This window comes from Ursus arctos, unplaced genomic scaffold (genome assembly GCF_023065955.2).
Source record: "Ursus arctos isolate Adak ecotype North America unplaced genomic scaffold, UrsArc2.0 scaffold_26, whole genome shotgun sequence".
In the NCBI taxonomy this organism is placed as follows: Eukaryota; Metazoa; Chordata; class Mammalia; order Carnivora; family Ursidae; genus Ursus; species Ursus arctos.
The window spans coordinates 2,357,683-2,376,868 of NW_026622941.1; the positions used below are offsets into that span (position 1 = coordinate 2,357,683).

The 19,186-nt window shown below is 42.5% G+C and overlaps 1 protein-coding gene across 17 annotated transcripts in view; it reads right to left on the reverse strand.

Annotated features, from left to right (window-relative positions):
• Positions 1–394: 394 nt before the first annotated feature.
• Positions 395–19,186, reverse strand: part of ERC1 (ELKS/RAB6-interacting/CAST family member 1) — a 554,906-nt gene continuing 536,114 nt past the window's right edge. For all 17 annotated transcript variants that reach the window (XM_048216749.2, XM_057318942.1, XM_057318950.1 and 14 more), the window contains one exon: positions 395–5,947. In XM_048216749.2, the coding sequence (XP_048072706.1) occupies positions 5,810–5,947 (138 nt within the window). In that variant the 3' untranslated portion in view covers positions 395–5,809. The remainder of the gene's footprint in view (positions 5,948–19,186) is intronic.

The window sequence follows — 19,186 nt, forward strand, 5'->3', positions numbered from 1 at the left end:
ACCCCGTCCGCCACGCCCTGGCTGCTCCCCCACCTGAGCACGAGTGCCACGCAAAATGGGGAAACTGGCTCAGGGCCTAGCGCGTAAGGAAGGAGAAAGGGAGGTGGAAATTGACTTTGAAAAGCAATTAAGGGGTCTGCCAATCCAGAGGTCAGGTGGGGACCCAATGGAGGCCGACTCTTCTGAGGACATCACCCCCCAGGCCCATCAGGGCGGAGCCAGCCTTGGCTCCTCCGTCCCCGCCTTCACTCGGGCATCGCTGGGTCTCGGCTTACCTGCCACGGTGTTAAGCTCTTGGAGGCCACTGGCTCCTCCCTGCTTTTCTGGCATTTGAGGACTCCTCTCACTTGGCTTATCAGACTGGATAAGACTCAAAGAAAGACACAGCACACAATTTTTAAATAACTTTATAATTTCCTGATGGATTTAGTTTGTGAATAAAAAAGAAAAAAATGGACAAAGTGTTTACAATAATTATCAAGGCAAAGTTGACTATAACACAATTTTTTTGTAATGTCATTAACCTGTCAGTAACACGACTCCGGCCGTCACACACACACACACACACACACACACACACGCACACACACACAGTTGAAGGCAGTGGGTGCATTTGCATCACAGACACCATCATTGCGGCTGCTACTGTCACCACAAGGAACTCAAGCTAGGAGTCCGCGCCCAGGGCCCCTCAGCCCCCCTCACTAAAGCGCAGCACTTGTCTTCCGAGGCAGGGGGGAGCAGATCCCAGGGAGACGGCTGGTCTCCATCCTGGACAGCCCAGTGTGCCCCAGTGGGCAGGCCAGCCAGAACGGGTTGGGGGTTGCCCTCAGGTAGGTCTAGCTGCGTCAGAGCAAGAACGCAATACTGGTGTGGCGCGGAAAGAAGGGCTGGGCTCGCAGCGCTGGTGCTGGCCTGGGGTGAATTCTCTGGCTTCGGCAGGGATCCCGTCCTTTCCTGACCGTGGCATCTCCAGGGCCAAGAGAGACAGCCTGGGGCTGGGAGATGCAGGGCCTAAAAAGCTTAAAGCAAAGAATCTGGTGCCTGAAGCCGGAAGGAACTGAGATCTGAGTACAACTCATCCGCCTGGATGGCGGGCTCCAGGCTGGCCGGCGCTTGGCTGTGCCGGTCGGGTCACTGGATGATATAGCACCAAGTGGGCAGGAGAGAGCCTCTGCCGCCCGCACAGGGCTGCCGCCCACTGCGGGGCTGCAGAGCCAAGCCCGGGTTACCACACAGTATTAGGCACACTGAGCTGGGACCAAGGTGGGTTTGAGGGTGGTTAATGGGGTCACAAACTTTGAAACCTCTACCCAGAGGTCCCGAGGATGTAGAGGCGATCTCTGGCACAAGTGGGAATCTCTGAGCCCTGGATCCCAACTCCTTTTACTCAGCAGTTGTCTCCTTCACACAGGCAGTCACCCACCTGGAGGGGGGCCAGCCCAGCTGCCACCTTGGCCAACCTGGGAGGAGGGGGAGGAGTTCGGCTGCCCCATAGCTTGAATTCCTTTATTAACATGATATCGTTTTGCATTTCTTAAAACACAGCTCTTTAACTTTTCAGTTCTACAAACTACTTTTTAATATCTTAATAATGTCAACAATGGACACAATGTAACTGCCCCAATGCTCTGAACCACACAGACAATATCGACAAGCAGAGAAACAAAAGAGGAGGTGGGATGGGACAAAAATCCGCTCCTCCCAAATCAATCCCTAAAACCACCTTTCCCCCAAAAGAGTCAGGAGGAGAAATACCTACAAGAGGGTCACAGCACTCGCCAAACACATTGGAAAAAATCAGGAGACACTTGATTACTGTTTTGACACTAAAAAGTATGGAAACAGTTTTTGCTTAAAAAGAGTAAGTAAAGACAGCCATTTTGTTCAGAAGGATTTCCCTGTGTGTTTTTTCTTGCCCAGACATTCCCTTAGTCCGCGTGGGGAAAACTCCAGATTCCTTTTAAAACATTTCTTTGACCAGTTCAAGTCACTGTCCTGAGAAGCCCAGGGACTGGCAGTGATGGATGGGTTGGCCTTGCAGGCTTGGCAAAGGGCAGCAGGCCCTGCTGCGTCTACTCTGTCCTCATCTGCTTTTCCACAGCTCTGAACTCTTGCGGGTGGGAGGTGAGGCTCGGGAGGCAGACATAGAAGTTACTGATATCACGGACACAGGGCCCACTGTGACTCAGGAAGGTCACATTCTATGTGGCACCATATTCCTTGATTTGCTCTTTCCTCAGAACCCCCGAGGGGAGCCAGTGGGCCTGTGCCTCACTACTGGGGTCAAAGGGGAGGGCAGGATGGTTCTGGGATCAGCAGGACTCTCCAGCAGCAAACCCAAATGCCAATCCTGAACGTCATAGGGGAGGGATTAGCTCAGCAGTTGACTAAACCTTTGTGATGACTTCCTCTTCTTCGTCTCTCTAAGGAAAGGGTGAGCCAACGAGCTCCTTGTGGAAAACCAAACAGACTTAATTATTGACAAAAAGTGCCCAGTCACACTGCCACTATTGACCCTGAAGGCAGTCTTGGGTCCCCTCTGCTTTACTAGCATTTCTAAAGATCAAGTGTAAGGAAGAGACAGAAGCACTTAGCTCTTTGTTGGACTATAAGGTACCAGATAAAGGTTAGAGCCGAGATGGATTTGGGGATTCCCATTCATATTTAATATATTAAAGCCCATTTAAAATCTTTTCCGTTTCAAATGGTATCCAAGTCCTTGTAAATCTCAATTCAGATACTTCATCAAGAACTCAATGAGTACCTGGGATAGAGGTATATGAAAAGATGAGAAAAATCACATTGTATTTCTGCAGCCATGAGCCCCACATTGGATTCCACCCACTCTTCCTCTTCCTGTCCCCTTTTATGATGACCCTGATTTGGGGTACAGATCTTTAGGTGCTAAGGAGCAACTAGACCTGCCAGTGGAATGGATGAGTGTGGTGAATCTAACAGGCAACCTGCAGTGAGTTTGTGAAACCATGAACACCAGAAGAATGGCGTGCAATGATAAGTCTTTGTGTGATGGGAATTGCACATTTAGCAAAAGTTGGCTCAACGACTGATCTCAACTCAGTAAGATACTCTAAGTGCTAGACACTATTAATTTTTCCCTTGTAATATAAAGTCAGGTCATGTCTGCTATTAAAGTTTAGCCAGAAATTACTTTCATCTAGAACCAAACTGTCCCCAGAACCATTTGAGGTGCTAGGATGACCACCCATGAGGAATCAAGGAGATTCACAGAGACCAGACAGATGATGTTTGCCCAGAAATTTTTCTTCTCAGAAGCACTTGTTCAGAGGACTTCCATAAGGTTTTGGAGGGGAAACAACAGGAAGGGTTGAAATGAAAAGGGGAAGAAAGGAGGTGCAGTGAGAGTCACACACCCAGTGGGCAAGCGTGGCAGGTACTGTATTTGAGAGCAGAGACAGAATGAGCAGGACCTGGAGAGACAGTTCTGCTTGCTGTCCCCCAATCCCAGCGAACCTGCTGGAGAGCAGCAGCTGGGGCCAGGCCACTTCTCTGGGCATGGCCTCTGCTCCTGCCTGCTCTGTTCTGCGGGAGTCCTGTCAAGGGTGTCCTTATCCCTCAGTTCTTTGCATTATGGTAGATAAAGTGAGATGCTAATACTCCAGGCCTAAAATACTGGGAGCTTTCTACATGATTTATGGGCAGTGCAAGAAATACATGGAATTGAGGTGACTGACCACTACCTATCTAACCCCCCCATCTCCCACCTCGCCCGCTGCTGGCTGGCTGGGCTATCAGGAAGCATCTCAGTAAGAGGTTTATGAGCAGAGTCCATTTAAACCTTTGATAGGAAACATTCTACACTTTCTCACAGGAGAGACTGTTTTACAGCAGGGAATTAGGGCAGCTGGAGATATGACCATATAAGTTAACGGGACAGTCAAGGGCTCCCGGTGGGAAGATACCGGACTGATGGCCGTGGTGACCTTCCAGGCAGCATCAGATTCTCTGGGTGAGTAACCGGGGAGGGGGAAAGAGGGAAATGCAAGACAAAAACATTTAGCCCAGCAACTCTTATCAGAAGATGTGAGTGTCTGGTGGACGTCTGGCTGGAGAGGTGGTCAAAGGGCTAGATTTGGGTTAAGTGGTCTCTTTCTTGCCTGATTATTTATGACTGCCATTGTCTAAGCTTGGGAAGAATGCCCTTCAAAATACCAATACCTTCAACTGGATTTGCAACTTTAGGGTCCATTTTCTGATCTGCGACATGGAGCTGGCCAAGTTCCATGTGGTGTACATGGATGTGTTAAGAAAACACCATCCACTGCTGTAGCCTCAACACTACACTCCTGCGGGGGTAACAACAACAAAAGTCCTGAACCACCAAGTAAGAGCCCACAGGCAAGGAAGTGACTCAGCCCCCTGCCCCCTGAACTCATTAATTCCACTATAATGAGAAATAAGAAAGGCTCATTTGTGAAAGATTTATCTGGAAAAGATAATTTCTACTGAGATAGAAGGAGCAGGGAGGGGAAGGGTATGCATTTGACTGCTTTGACTCAACCAGGTATGTCTCATAGAGTCCTTCACTTTTCTCCCTCACTGAAAAGAGACTTTTGTCAAGGATGGGTACCCAACAGTGACCTGCACACAGTAGGCATTTCACAAATATTCTCTGAATGAAAGAATGGAGGAAGGAATGTTTGTGGGATGAGAAACATTCATTTGTGCCAGAAGGAGGTTCCAGCCAATGCTCGAGGCTACGGTTCTGGGAGTGCACATCAAGAGTAAAGCTAAAAGGGAGGAAGGTGGGCCATAAACTTCAGCAAACACTGGGCTGCAAGAGTGTGGAACATGGGTGGTAGGAAGGCAGAAGCATTCTTCTGGGGCTCAGGGACCTAGAGTGCCAATGAAGGAGATGTTTAGGAGAAACCAGCCTGACCCCAGGGAACGGTCATCTTCTACAGAAGCAGAGCTGTAGGTGGTGACGGCAGAGTCTCACGTCAAACCCTTCTTCTCTTTCAGATCCAGCTACATGATCTGACAACCTAAGTATAATAAGGTCAAAGGTCTTAAGCAAGAGGGACCTGGGGGGAGAACTGTCCACACCATCCTCTTCTTAACTGGCTGAGAAGAGCAAGGATGAGGGAGACAGACAGGGCTGGGTAAAGACTCCAAACTCGGGGTATTAGTGTTCACAAAGCCGTCATGAGGCCTGCTTGTAGCTCCCCTGCATAAAACATTACATGTGAAAGTAAGCAAAAGAGACAGTAAAAAGAAGAGTCAGTTTCTCTTTGTCCCTGTTCTCCTTTCCCCCCCTCTCTCTTTTTAAATTTTTTTTTTTTTAATCCTTTTAGGAGAAAGCACCTGTTGTGATATTAGAACACTCAGCTCTCTAGTCCACTGGGAAGTTTCTTTCAATATGTTGAACTCCAAGGAGATTCCAGATTTAGTTCTCATGTCAAGGACAGAAGGAAAAAGGGCTCTCCACTCCATGTCTCTCTCTAAGGGCAGAACCACCAGCTTCCACAGTTCTCCACTGCTGATGACTGGATGGCAGTTCTTCATGGAAACTTGGCCACTTACTCACCCTGGACATCAGGAAAATTAGTGTAGAGACAATATCCAAAGTAGAAAGGCAGAGGTAAGATGTCAGCTGTAGAAAGGGTGCTGGAATCACACTTGAAGGGCCAACCAAGCTAGGATAGAGTTTATAGTGTTTGTTGGGTGCCAGGAAGTTTCTGGGTGCCTGTTCCTTACAGCTCTTCTTTCTCGGCTCCTGGATTTACTCTAGCAGGCTGCTGGGCTGGCCACTCCCCACGAAGCAGGGTCAGGACGACTCTTCCAGCGCATTGACCACTTGCTCCAGGATGTCGGGGCAATGATCTGCTATCTGCTGGAGAAGGGCATTGGCAAACTCCTGCAGCTCTGCATTGTCCCGTTCACCTTTTTCTAACTCATTCTGAAGCTGAAAGGGAAAGGAAAGATGGAGTTCAGAAAAACTAAAACGATCCTGTTCACACTGGGTTAACAATTATTGTTCATGAATAAGGAAATGGCATTTCCAACAACATGGGTGAACCTGGAGGGCACTATGCTAAGTGAAATAAACCAGAAAGACAAAATACTGCATGGTATCACTTATAAGTGGAATCTGGGGGGGTGGGTGGGGAGAGTCACACTCACAGAAACACAAAGTAGAACGGTAGCTACCAAGGACTGGGGGAGTGGGGGAAATGGGGACAGCTTGGTAAAAGGGTACAAACTTTCAGTTATAACATGAATAAGGTCTGAAGATCTAATGTATAATATGATAACTACAGTTGATAACACTGTACTATATACTTAAATATTCTAAGAGAGGGGCGCCTGGGTGGCTCAGTCAGTTGCGTGTCCGACTCTTGGTTTTGGCTCAGGTCATGATCTCAGGGTTGTGGGACTGAGACCCATGTTGGGCTTTGCACTGGCGAGCATGGAGCTTGCTTGAGATTCTCTCTCTCCCTCTCCCTCCGTCCCTCCCCCCACCTAAAAAAATAAATAAATATGCTAAGAGAGTAAAACTGAAATGTTTTCATAAGGAAAAAAAGGAGCTATGTAGATGCCAGATGTGTTACCTTGACTGTGGGAATCTTCACAACGCGCATCAAATCATCGCGCTGTACATTTATTACGTCAGTTTTGTCAATTAAACCTTAATAAAGCTGACGATGAAAAAAGAAATGACCAAAAAAAGGATAGGCACTTTCTGTGGGAAGTCCTCCTGCATCAAAGTTCCCAAACAGGAAAGGGTACAAGTTAACATCGAGTGTTTGCTCACGGAGGGGTGACTAGTCCGAGTCCCAAAGGTGGTAAGCCAGCACCAGTGCTCTCACGCCAGGGGGAATGTTTTCTCCACTGTGTCACAATATCACACCATGCCCAGCACAGTGAGAGGGGCACACGCACGATCTCAGACCGGATCTTACTCTTGCATAATGGTCCTTTGTTCTAGGGAAACTTCTATTTAAAAGACCTTCCCCGTTTGCTATAAACCACTTTTATTCAGTAAGTTAGACATCTGCTAATCTAGGCCTGCTAATTTAGCTAAAGAGATTACTCTGAGAAACACGTAAGATAGTCCTCTGTTCATGAGTAAGCGTAATTCTAACTTCCTATCATTTCAAACGCTCTCTTGGACATTCCGTCAAGCATTAAGCCAGCATTTATCGAGGGCCTCCTGTGTGCTAGGTGCTGAAAGATGAATGCATTTGGTCCTTGCCCCAAGATCCATGTAGGTTAATGGAAGAGACAGACACATACACAGCTAATTAATTCCCACAAGCGAGGCCTGAGCGCGTGGTACAGGGGAAGACGTAAGAATGACTGCTGCATCCTGGAGGGGTCAGGGAAGATGTTACTGCAGGCAGTATGTGGTGCGGATCCTGAGAGCTGAACAGGAGTTTGTGGGGGAGATCCAAGAAGAGGCCTTCAAGCAGATGAAAGAAATGCCGATGTGCAGAGCTACGGAGGGGCTTGGCACAGACCTCGGGAAGACAGACGCTTTCAGTGTGCTTGGAGCGTAAGGCAAGGGCATGTGTAGAGAACGACAGGACATCAAGATGAAGAGGCAGACCGGGGCCAGACTGTAGATGGAAAGCTCAGGAGTTCAGATTTAATCTGGTTAAAAAACGAACAAACAAAAAAGGAAGTCTAAGAGCTTTTAAGCAGCGCAGTGACACGGTCAGCTTCGGGTTCTCAGAAGAAAACCGTGAAGATAAAAACGCGTTAGACTGAACGGAAGGAAGAGTGAGCCAAGGGAGGCTACTGTGGCGAGCCCAGGGACCATGGGCCAGGGCCAGGGGCGCGGGGGGCGAGAGACGGGCGCGAGCCTTCCCCAAGGTAGGACTGATAGGAGGTGAAGTTCAATGACAGGGGACGGAGGATCATTCTGACAGCTCTAGCTGGGGACATTAAACAAATAAGACTGAAAATACAAGAGGCAGAGCAGGTTTTTAGGAAAGCAAAGAGATTAAAAATTGAGTTTCAAGTGTATTAAGGACGCACGTTCTGGAGTTAGGCTGCCTAGGTTTCAATGTCAGTCGGCACTTACTAGTTTGTATGACCTGGACCTCTCTGAGGCTCGGTTTTCTCATTTATAAAATGGCGCAATAACATTTATAGGGCTGTTCTAAGGATTTAATGAGATATTCATATAAAGTGCAGTACAATGCCTGACACACAGAAAATGTTTGATAAATGTTAGGTGTTGTTATAATTATTGCTAAATTGGTAAGATTACCTCGACGGAGCAGGTCGATTAAAGAGCAAACAGAACCAAGTTTTAATTACACTGCTGACAGATTCTACATGCTGTGAGCCAAGGATGAGCTGCTTCTTCAAATATATCAAAGAGCTGGGAACGGATTTTGCAATCTTCTTTCTGTTAAATGTTGACTAAAACACCAGGACATGCAAGGACCAGATTTAGACTACGCTAAGTCTTGACGCATCTCAAGGTCTGGCTGTGTCGTATGAATGTGAGTCTCTAAAATGGGGAAACCAAAGAAATCAGGTGCCTTTTAAGTCCAACTGCACAGAATATAACACGGGAAGACTGCTAAGCCAGGAGGTTATGACCCTCAAATCTCTTGAACAGAACTGAAGGCCACCACACCAAGTAACGGAGGAGGCCGTACACCTGTACTGCTTCAGTTCCCCATCTCAATCTGTCCCAGGAACATTCCAGACATCTTTGGTTTATATTCTGAGCCAGGTACCTGCAGTTCACTCTCTACAAGTCACATATTTATTTCCTGTGAAATCTTTTTTATCCCATTTGGCTTCTGTTAAGTAGGTAATCATGAAGTTACTAATGGATACATTTTTGTTTAATATTTTTTCAGTTTTTTTTTCTGATTTAAAAAGTATTACACACACATTGTAGAAAATTTGGAAAACAAAAGCACCAGGAAAAAAAATGAACTCTAATAACCACTGCTACATATTTTGTCATATATTCTTTGAGAGGTTGTTTTACTATACATACATATAATTTTAGAAACAAAATGGCAATGTCAGTATATTATTTGGGTACTGATTTTGTTTTCACCTAAAAATATATCACAAATACATTTCCAAACCAAATCCCAAAGGCTCTTTCGGAGCTTGATAATTAATTCTAAATTTATCCATATATATCACAGGAGCCAAGAAAATATTTGAAAGGAAGAAAAATGATTTGTGGACTGGCTTACCAGATTATAAAACATACTGCAAAAAGACTCTAATTAGAAGAGTACTGTACTGATAAAATTAGATCACTGGGATTTAGAATATGGTCAGGAGGCATCTGAAATCAATGAATTGTATTAGGTCAACTGGACCTAGCTGTGGTTGGATTTCTGCTCATACCATATATAAACATAAATTTCAAATTACCTAAAGATCTAAATTTAAAAAGTATACTGCGAATACATATTCTTCTCATGCACATGCTAAACATCCTTCAGGACAGAGCATATGTAAGGCCTTGAAACAAACCTTAATAAATTTAAGATTGAAAGCACATCAAGCATATTTTCCAACCACATGGTATGAAACTAGAAATCAGTTACAAAAAGAAAGCAGAAAAATTCACAAATATTTGGAGATTAAACAACACGTGACTGAAAAATCAATGGGTCAAGAAAGAAATAAAAAAATACCATGGGACAAATAAAAATGGAAATACAATATACCAAATCTATGGGATACAGTAAAAGCATTTTTAAAAAAAGATTTATTTATTTGAGAGAGAGGGGGAAGTGGGGGAGAGGTAGAGAGAGAATCTCAAGCAGACTCCCCACTGAGCATGGAGCCCAACACAGGGCTCAATCCCACAACCCTGAGATCATGACCTGAGCCAAAGTCAAGAGTTGGACGCTTAAGTGACTGAGGCACCCAGGCGCCCCAACAGCAGTGCTTAAGAGGGAAGCTCATAGTGATAGATGCCTACAGTAAGAAGCAAGAAAGATCTCAACCTAACTTTATACCTCAAGGAACTAGAAAAAGCCCAAAGTTAGCAGAAGGAACAAAATAACAAAGATGAGAGTGGAAATAAATGAAATAGAGACTAAAAAGAAATAGAAAAGATCAATGAAACTAAGAGCTGGTTTTCTGAAAAGATAAACAAAACAGAAAAACCTCTGGCTAAACTTAACAAGAAAAAAAGCAAGAGAACTCAAGAAAATAAAATCAGAAGTGAAAGAAGAGATGTTACGACTTATACCAGGGAAATGCAAAGAATCAAAAAAGACTACTATAAAAAAATAAATGCCAACAAACTGGACAACCTAGTAGAAATGGATAAATTCATAGAAATACACAACCTCCAAAACTGCACCATGAAGAAACAAAAAATCTGAACCGATTCTCAGCAAGGGAACTGAATCATTAATCAACTTTCCAACAAACAAAAGTCCAAGACCAGATGACTTCACTGGTGAATTCTACCAAACATTTATGGAAGAATTAATACCAATCCTTCTCAAACTCTTCCAAAAATAGAAGAGGAGCGATACTCCCAGACTCATTTTGCAAGGCTGGCATTACTCTGATACCAAAACTAGGAAAGGACACCACAAAGAAAGAAAATTGAAGGCCAATATCCCTGAAGATGCAAAGATCCTCAATGAAGTATCAGCAAACTGCATTTAATACTCATTAAAAGGCCCATACACCATGATCAAGTGGGATTTATTCCAAGGATGCAAGGATGCTTCAACATCTGTAAATCAATAAATATGACACACCATAGTAACAAAATGAAGAATAAAAATCATACGATCATCTCAACAGATATAGAAAAAGCATTTGACAAAATTCAACATCCATTTATGATAACAACTCTCAACAAAGAGGGTAGAGTGAATATACCTCAACATAAAATAAAGGGAAAAAAGACAAAAGGACAAGTATTGGTATCAATGTATTATGAAAGTGGTGCTACAAGCCTAATAACAGAGAAACGGGCGGAGGATATGAACAAAAAACTCACGGAAGAAATACAAATGGCTAATAAGCACATAAAAAATACTAAATTTCATTTATAATTAAAGAAATACAAATTAAACAAGATAGGGTTTTGTTCCCCCTATCACACTGGCAAAAGTTTTTGTAAGACTGTTAATAATCAGTGTTGGGGAAGTGGGTACTCTTTTTTTTTTTCCTTTTTAAAGATATTTATTTATTTATTTATTTATTTATTTATTTATTTATTTATGTGACAGAGAGAGACAGCCAGTGAGAGAGGGAACACAAGCAGGGAGAGTAGGAGAGGAAGAAGCAGGCTCCCAGCAGAGGAGCCCGATGTGGGGCTCGATCCCAGAACGCCGGGATCACGCCCTGAGCCGAAGCAGACGCCCAACGACTGAGCCACCCAGGCGCCCCGGAAGTGGGTACTCTTATACTACTGTGGGAATATAGTGAGCAATCTGGTCTCATCAACCAAATTTAAACACAAATATCCTTTGACCAAATAATTCCACTTTTAAGAGTACATTCCATAGAAATATCAGTAAGAAATTCAAGAATGTATACACAAGTTTGTTTACCAAGACAATCAGAACAAAAATTTATTAACAACCTCCGTGTCAAACAAGAGGTGAGAGAGATCGATAAGTTTGGAGATCGATCGGTGTATCTATCTAATCTATCTACCGTATACGTAAAGAGAAATCCAAAACTATGAAGAACGGCTAGTTTGAATGGATGGAAGGACTTTCAATTTTACTGTTTTTTTCTTAACTGAAGTATAGTTGATATACAATATTACATTAGTTTCAGGTGTACAATATAGTGATTTAACAAACCTATATGTTATACTATGCTCACCACAAGTGTAGCCACCATCTGTCACCATGCAACACTATTACAATACCATTGACTATATTCTCTATGCTGGACCTTTCATCCTCATGACTATTCATTCCATGACTGGAAGCCTGTATTTCCCGCTTCCTTTCATTCACTTTGCCGAGCCGCCTACCCCGTTCCCCTCTGGCAACCACCAGCTCATTGTACATACGGGTATGTTTCTGCTTTTTGTTTATTCATTTGTTTTGTTTTTTTAGATTCCACGTATAAGTGAAATGATATGGCATTTGTCTTTCTCTGACTTACTTCACTTTACATAATACACTCTATGTTCATCCATACTGTTGCAAGTGGCAAGATCTCATTCCTTTTTTATGGCCAATTGTATAAATATGTATATGTGTAGATACATCTGTCTGTCTTTCTCTATCACATATAACATCTTCTTTATCTATTTCTCTATTGATAGTCACCTGGGTTTCTTCATAATTTGGCTAGTGTAAATAATGCTGCAATAAACACAGGGGTACATATATCTTTTCTAATTGGTGTTTTCATTTTCTTTTTTTTGAAGTATCTTTTTTAAAATTATGATTATGTTCAGTTAGCCAATATATAGTACATCATTAGTTTCTGAGGTAGTGTTCAACGATTCATCAGTTGTGGTGTTTTCATTTTCTTTGGGTAAATGGCCAATAGTGGAATTACTGGATCATATGGTATTTCTACTTTTAATTTTTTGAGGAACTTCCATTACTGTCTCCCACAGTGGCCGCACCGATTTACGTTCCCGCCAACAGTGCACAAGGGTTACCCTTTCCCCACATCCTCACCAACACTTGTTACTTCTTGTCTTTTTTATTCTAGCCATTTTTACATCACATCATCTCATCATGGTTCTGATTTGTATTTCTCTAATGATGAGTGATGTTGAGCATCTTTTCATGTGTCTGTTGGCATTCTGTATGTCTTCTTTGGAAAAATATCTGTTCAAGTCCTTTGCCCATTTTTAATTGGGTTATTTGGAGGGTTTTTTGGTGTTGAGTGGTATAAGTTCTTTATATATTTTGGATATTAACTTTTTACTGGATGTTCGGTTGCAAATATTGTCTCCCATTCAGTAGGTTACCTTTTTATTTTATTGATGGTTTCCTTCACTGTACAAAAGCTTTTTATTTTGGTGTAACCCCAATAGCTCAGTTTTGCTTTTGTTTCCCTCACCCGAGGAGACAAATCTAGAAAAATGTGGCCAAGACAAATGGCAAAAGAAATTACTGCCTATGTTTTCTCCTAGGATTTTTTTATGGTTTCAGGTCTCACATTCAGGTCTTTATTTATTTATTTATTTATTTTTTAAAACGATTTTATTTATTTATTTGAGAGAGAGAAAGCACGAGTTGGGGGGAGGGCACAGAGGGAGAGGGAGGGGAGAGGGAGAAGCAGACTCCCCTCTGAGCAGGGAGCCCAACACGGGGCTCAATCCTAGGACCCTGGGATCATGACCTGAGCTGAAGGCAGACGCTTAACCGAATGAGCCACCCAGGCGCCCCTCTCACATTCAGGTCTTTAATCCATTTTGTTTACTCTGTACACTTTTGTACTGTTTAATTTCATACCACAAGCAGCATCAATATGATAAGAAATATGGACAAAAATATATAATATAAATATTCAAAGCTGCATGTATTTCTAAATGTAATTCTGATGTTCTAAGACACTGAAAAGGGACAAACAGAAATGTATAAAATATTCATACAAAAAGTATTGACTGTTTTGCCAATGAAAAGGAATTTAGTTCTGATACATGGTACAACATGAACCATGAATACACTATGCTAAATTAAAGAAGCTAGTCACAAAAGACCACATATTTTATGATTCCATTTTTATGAAACGTCCAGAATAGGGAAATCCAGAGTCACAAAGTAGATCAGTGGCTGCCTAGGGCTCAGTGGGATGGGGTAAACGGGAGTGATGGCTAAGAAGCACGGGTTTCTTTTCAGAATGATGAAAATGTTTGAAAATTGATGTGGTGATAGTGGTACAATTCTGAGAATGTACTAAACCTGTTAAATTGTGCACTTTAAGCAGGTGAATTGTATGGTGTGTGAATTACAGCTCAAGGACACTGTAAAGAAATGCTGAGGACTCTGTTCAATGCACTATGTAGCAAAAGCCCACAGACAGGTATAAAGTGCTACTGCCTTCAGTCTGGACAGAAAAAAAGGGGAGAAGGAAGGGAAAACTTCTTGAGGAATATGGCTGTTGACATGAGAGGACAGAAAAGAGGGCTGTTGTAAATGGAGAAATAATATAACTTAAGGGCATGGGGGAGGACATGCACTTGGCTGCTGGCTGAAGTTCAGGAATACAGGGATTACTGGGTCTTGACAGAAGCAATACCAGTCTTTGAGGGTGACAAAAGGCCCGTGGGCTGGCTAGGCCTGGACACGATCCCTCAGAGGACCCTCGTTCTGTTCGGTGGTTTCAATGAAACCACACCTAGGGCACTGTGTTCTATTTCAGGCACCTCATTACCCAAAAAATGGAGACATACTGGAATAAGTTCAAAGGAAAATGGACAGCATGACTAAGAAGCTGAAAGGATCATTTTATGAGGCAGGATTAGAAGAACTAAGTGGTGGACCTGAACTAACTGAACACTAAGGGGCGGGAACGTGATTATGACCGACAAATGTCAGGAGCGTGTACTGAGAAGTGGGAGGAGTGATTTAGCACTGGAGGGGGAAGTAGAACTCAAAGTGATACAAAAAGCTTGGGAGGAAGGGGCGCCTGGGTGGCACAGCGGTTAAGCGTCTGCCTTCGGCTCAGGGCGTGATCGCGGCGTTGCGGGATCGAGCCCCACATCGAGCCCCACATCGAGCCCCACATCGAGCCCCACATCGAGCCCCACATCGAGCCCCACATCGAGCCCCACATCGAGCCCCACATCGGGCTCTTCCGCTATGAGCCTGCTTCTTCCTCTCCCACTCCCCCTGTTTGTGTTCCCTCTCTCGCTGGCTGTCTCTATCTCTGTCGAATAAATAAATAAAATCTTTAAAAAAAAAAAAAAAAAAAAAGCTTGGGAGGAAACACCAGAGGCGGACTGTAAGACTATGCTTTTTCCAAGGGCTAATGAATGGTTTGCTTGGGAAAAGGTGTTTAAAAAGAGAGGGGATCAGAGGAATCACGAAGTTTAGAGAAGGAAGTGCTCCTTCATTAGCCGGAGTTGCTTTCCGTCTGGTGGGGCTTTCTCTGTTCTCCAGGGATTAGGCATGGTTTGCGTTTTATCTGCAAGCAACATTAGATGTGGACACGGCTGAGCAGGGAGAGAGTTCATCGGCACTTGATCCATTATATGCTAACATTTCCTGTCTTGAAAAAAATCTCAAAGATCAACTTTTCTTGTGAAACTGGAATTACATTTAAAATGAGGATTTTTATTTTGATTTTGAAATGCAAAGCTTTAGTCATTCTGAAGTCAAAGGAGTACAGGAATGTGTGAAAGAAAAAAAAGAGCACTTAGGAAAGAAAGGCAATGTGAAGTAATCAAACTAAAAACGTAGACAGATGTGTTATGCAGCACAGGTGTGAAAACAAATCTTGAAATGTATTAGTACCTCGTTATTTTAAATATTTCTTTAGCATGTGCATCACAAGTTAAAAAAAGGGAAGTTTTTGTTTGGTATCAGTATGTAGCGGGTCCTATAGTTAAATTGGGAAAAGTGTGTTCTAGCTTCTGAAGTGTAATTTACCAGACCTCACTCAAGACGTTCTTTTTCCCTCTACCCCTTGCCCACTGCCCCATGCCCTGCCCCCATGCCTGCCTATTCAACTCTCACCTCCTCCCCAAAGAAAGGCCACTTTAGACTTAACATCAGAAAAGAATTTCCCCAAAAGTACAAACATGCATATAATTGGGATTCAATGAAAATGCTTATTATATCCTAGCTGCAATGAATTAAATCCTTTTCTCTCCCTCTTTCCCTTCCTTGTTAAAGCTGCATATCCACACTGAGTGGATATAAGACTGAGTAATCCAACAAGATCTTCCACTTCCTATTCTCTACTTTCTAATATTGGCAGGCTAACTCCACCACTGCAAGTACTGCAGTAAAAAATATTGTCTTCTTGGTAAAAACACCGTAATTATATGTAGCACGTTAAGTTTACACAATGCCCTCTCTAGATAAAAGATGCAATTTTCTGTGTATGTACTGAAAGCTTTGCAACTAAAGTGAACAACAAACTTAAAAACACTTCCAAAGTAAAACAATTTCCACTAAAGTGCAAAACAGACTTGTTCCCGTGAATCCTGCAGGCTCTTTCTAGAATTTGAGGATTAAATCCCTTATCTCAGCACCCTCGTTTCCTCCATATCTAAAATCTCTACTACAAACTCTTCCTCAAGTCTCTTGGGCACCTCAAGATTTAGTGGAAAAGCCCCCATCTATTAAGCCTTAATTTAAGTAAGATACTCTGGCAGAGGGGATTATCGGAATAATAGATAAATAGGTATGCACAGTAGAGAAAATATAAATATGCTTTGCTCAAAGAAATAGGGACTTGAAAATGTGGGTTAGGGGTGACTGTGAGGGCAGCAAGTCTTGCTGCTCCAAACGTCCTGCATGTGGGTTTTGGTACCATTAGTGACAAAGGGCACAGCACTCATGATGGCTCAGTGCTGCTCACTGTGTAAGCAGCCAATGAGTCTGAGGAAATTGTTACTAAGATAATGCAGATGTGAAACACACTACCTCAAAATCACCTCACAACACTCCTTGCTTCTCATTTCTTCTCCAGGCTAACTTGAGCCACCCTTCCACGTCCCTGTCCCTTTAATTAACTCTGTGCTTCCAACCTCCCCTCTCCCCCGGTCCTTCACTATGGCTTCAGAAGGCACTCTCATCCCGACATCATCGAATCTGCTTCTCTTGCAAGCTAGTACCAATTTTCCTCTTTTTTTCACCATCGAACATCTCAGAGGAGCAGTCTACATTTGCTACCTCTGCTTGCCACTTCCTTCCTTAGCATCTAAGAATTTACTTTTTGCTATTCACTGAAACTGCTCTCTCAAAGGGTTACTAAGCTAAGACCTGTCCACTGAAAATTATCGAACATTATTTAGAGAAATAAAAGATATCTTATATGGAGGAATACAAGATGACCATGGATCAGAAGACTCAACAGCATAAAGTGTTAATTCTGCCCAAACTAATCAACAATTCAGTGCAGGCCAAATAAAAACTTTGGCAGGTGTGTGCATGCGTGCGTGTAGTGACAAGCTAATTCAAGAGGTACGTGGAAATGTAAACAGCCAAGAATAGCCAAAGCAATCTCAAAGACCAAAGTCAGTCATGAAGAAAAGTATTACTATAAAGCGATAGTTATGAAGATAGCTTGCTACCGGGACAAGAACAAGCATATAGACCAATGGAAGAGAGAAGGGAATCCAGAAAAATAGCTCAAACCTGGGAATAATCCAAATGTCCGTCAACAACTAGGTGACAATCTGTGGTATGTTCATTCATACAATGGACGGTTGTACAGCAGTGAGAATGAACTATATACCTATGTATATCATAACAGACATGTTTCATAAACATGATGTTGAATGAAAGAAGCAAGACACAAAAGAGTTCACACTGTATGATTCCGGGTATATGAAGTTAAAAAACAGGCAAAACTGACCTTCAGTGTTAAAGGTCAGCTCACCCATGGAGGGTGGAGTAGTGGCATGACAAGAGGCTTCTGAGGTACTGGGAACTTTCTGCTTCTTGTTCCGGATGTTCATTACATGACTGTGTAAAAACTTGTTGAGTTGCATCTTATCATCTGTGTATTTTTTTGCACGCATGTCATAAAGAAACGCAAAAACCAAAACCGAACCTCAAGGATTCCCTAACAACACAATCCAATGGCTTTAACGGTCTTCAACCTAATTGAACTCCTTTGGGCTCTTTGTTCTAGTAACACCTCTTTCTAAACTCTCTCCCTCTTGACTTTCTGGCTCTTCTCTGCCTGTCCTTATACTTCTTCTCTGTCCTGCTGCTGTTCCTCTTCTTTCTGCTTCCTCCTACACATGCAGGGGTTTCCTGAGCTCAAGGGGGGACATTCCTTTGTTCTTCCTCTTTTGTCCTGTGCTTGGGTAACACTGTGTATCTTTAGCTTTATCAAGTGGTGGTAAGACCAGGTAACTTACTGGACACTTATTATGGGCCAGGTATTATTCTAAGTGCTTTAGTGCATTATTAACACATTTAATCTACTTTCTTTGCCAATTTAATTATTTATTTTGAGGTGGATTTTTGTGGGTTTTGTGGGATCTGAATAACTTTTAGCATAGAAGGTTTCACACACATAACAAAAGAAAACAGTAAAATAACCCATACATGACCTAAACTTAAGGATTATCAAGGTATGTCAATATAATTATATTAACTCTAACTCCCTTCTCTCTCCGGAGTTCGACCCACATTTTCAAATGTTTAATAAACACTTCCTTGTGAATGTTCCACTTACACATCAACTCATGCTGTTCATATTGTTTAATAAGCTATTGTTTTCATTTAATAATTACTACAAATAGTTTTTCATGTGATTAAATATTCTTCTAAAACACAATTTTTAAATGGGTCATACTGTAATCCATTTTATGGATGTATTATAATTTAAATAATTCCATTATTAGAAATTTAGTTTGTTTTTGATTTTTCATTACTACAAATAGTAACATGTTGAGTTTGCTAGTACATAAATCTTTGCATATTTATGATCGTTTTCTTAAAATCCTGGGTCAAAGGGTATACACCTCTTCAAGCTTTTGACGTGTTACCAAACTATTCCAGAAGAGCTGTACTAATTTTCAGCCCACAGGCAATGAATAAGGGTGCTCATTTCCTCACCCACCCAATATACTGGGGCAATACACACACACACACACACACACACACACACACACACACACACACACACACCAAACTTGCTGATATGATGGGGCTATTTTCATTTGCAGTTCTTTGTAATTCTTTTCATTTGTAGTGAAGCCAAAAACTGAGGCCAAACATTTATAAATATATTTATTGGCCATTTCTTCTTCTGGGAAATTTCTGTTAACGCCCTTTCCAGGCTATGTTTCTTTTGGTTTAGTTTCTTCCTTGCTGATCTCCTGGTCACAGCCCAAACATAAGCTCTCTTATCCTAGTATCTTTTGCTTATTGTAATAGCTTCACAAGCACCGTCAACCTTGGTTTGTAAGAGCACTCTTTCTAAAACAGGTTGGGTTAGGTTCCCTCTCCTCCTCTTCCAAGATCTTAAATGATTACCTACTTATAATCCAATCTCTTTGGCCTAGCAGCCACATCGGACTCCATCC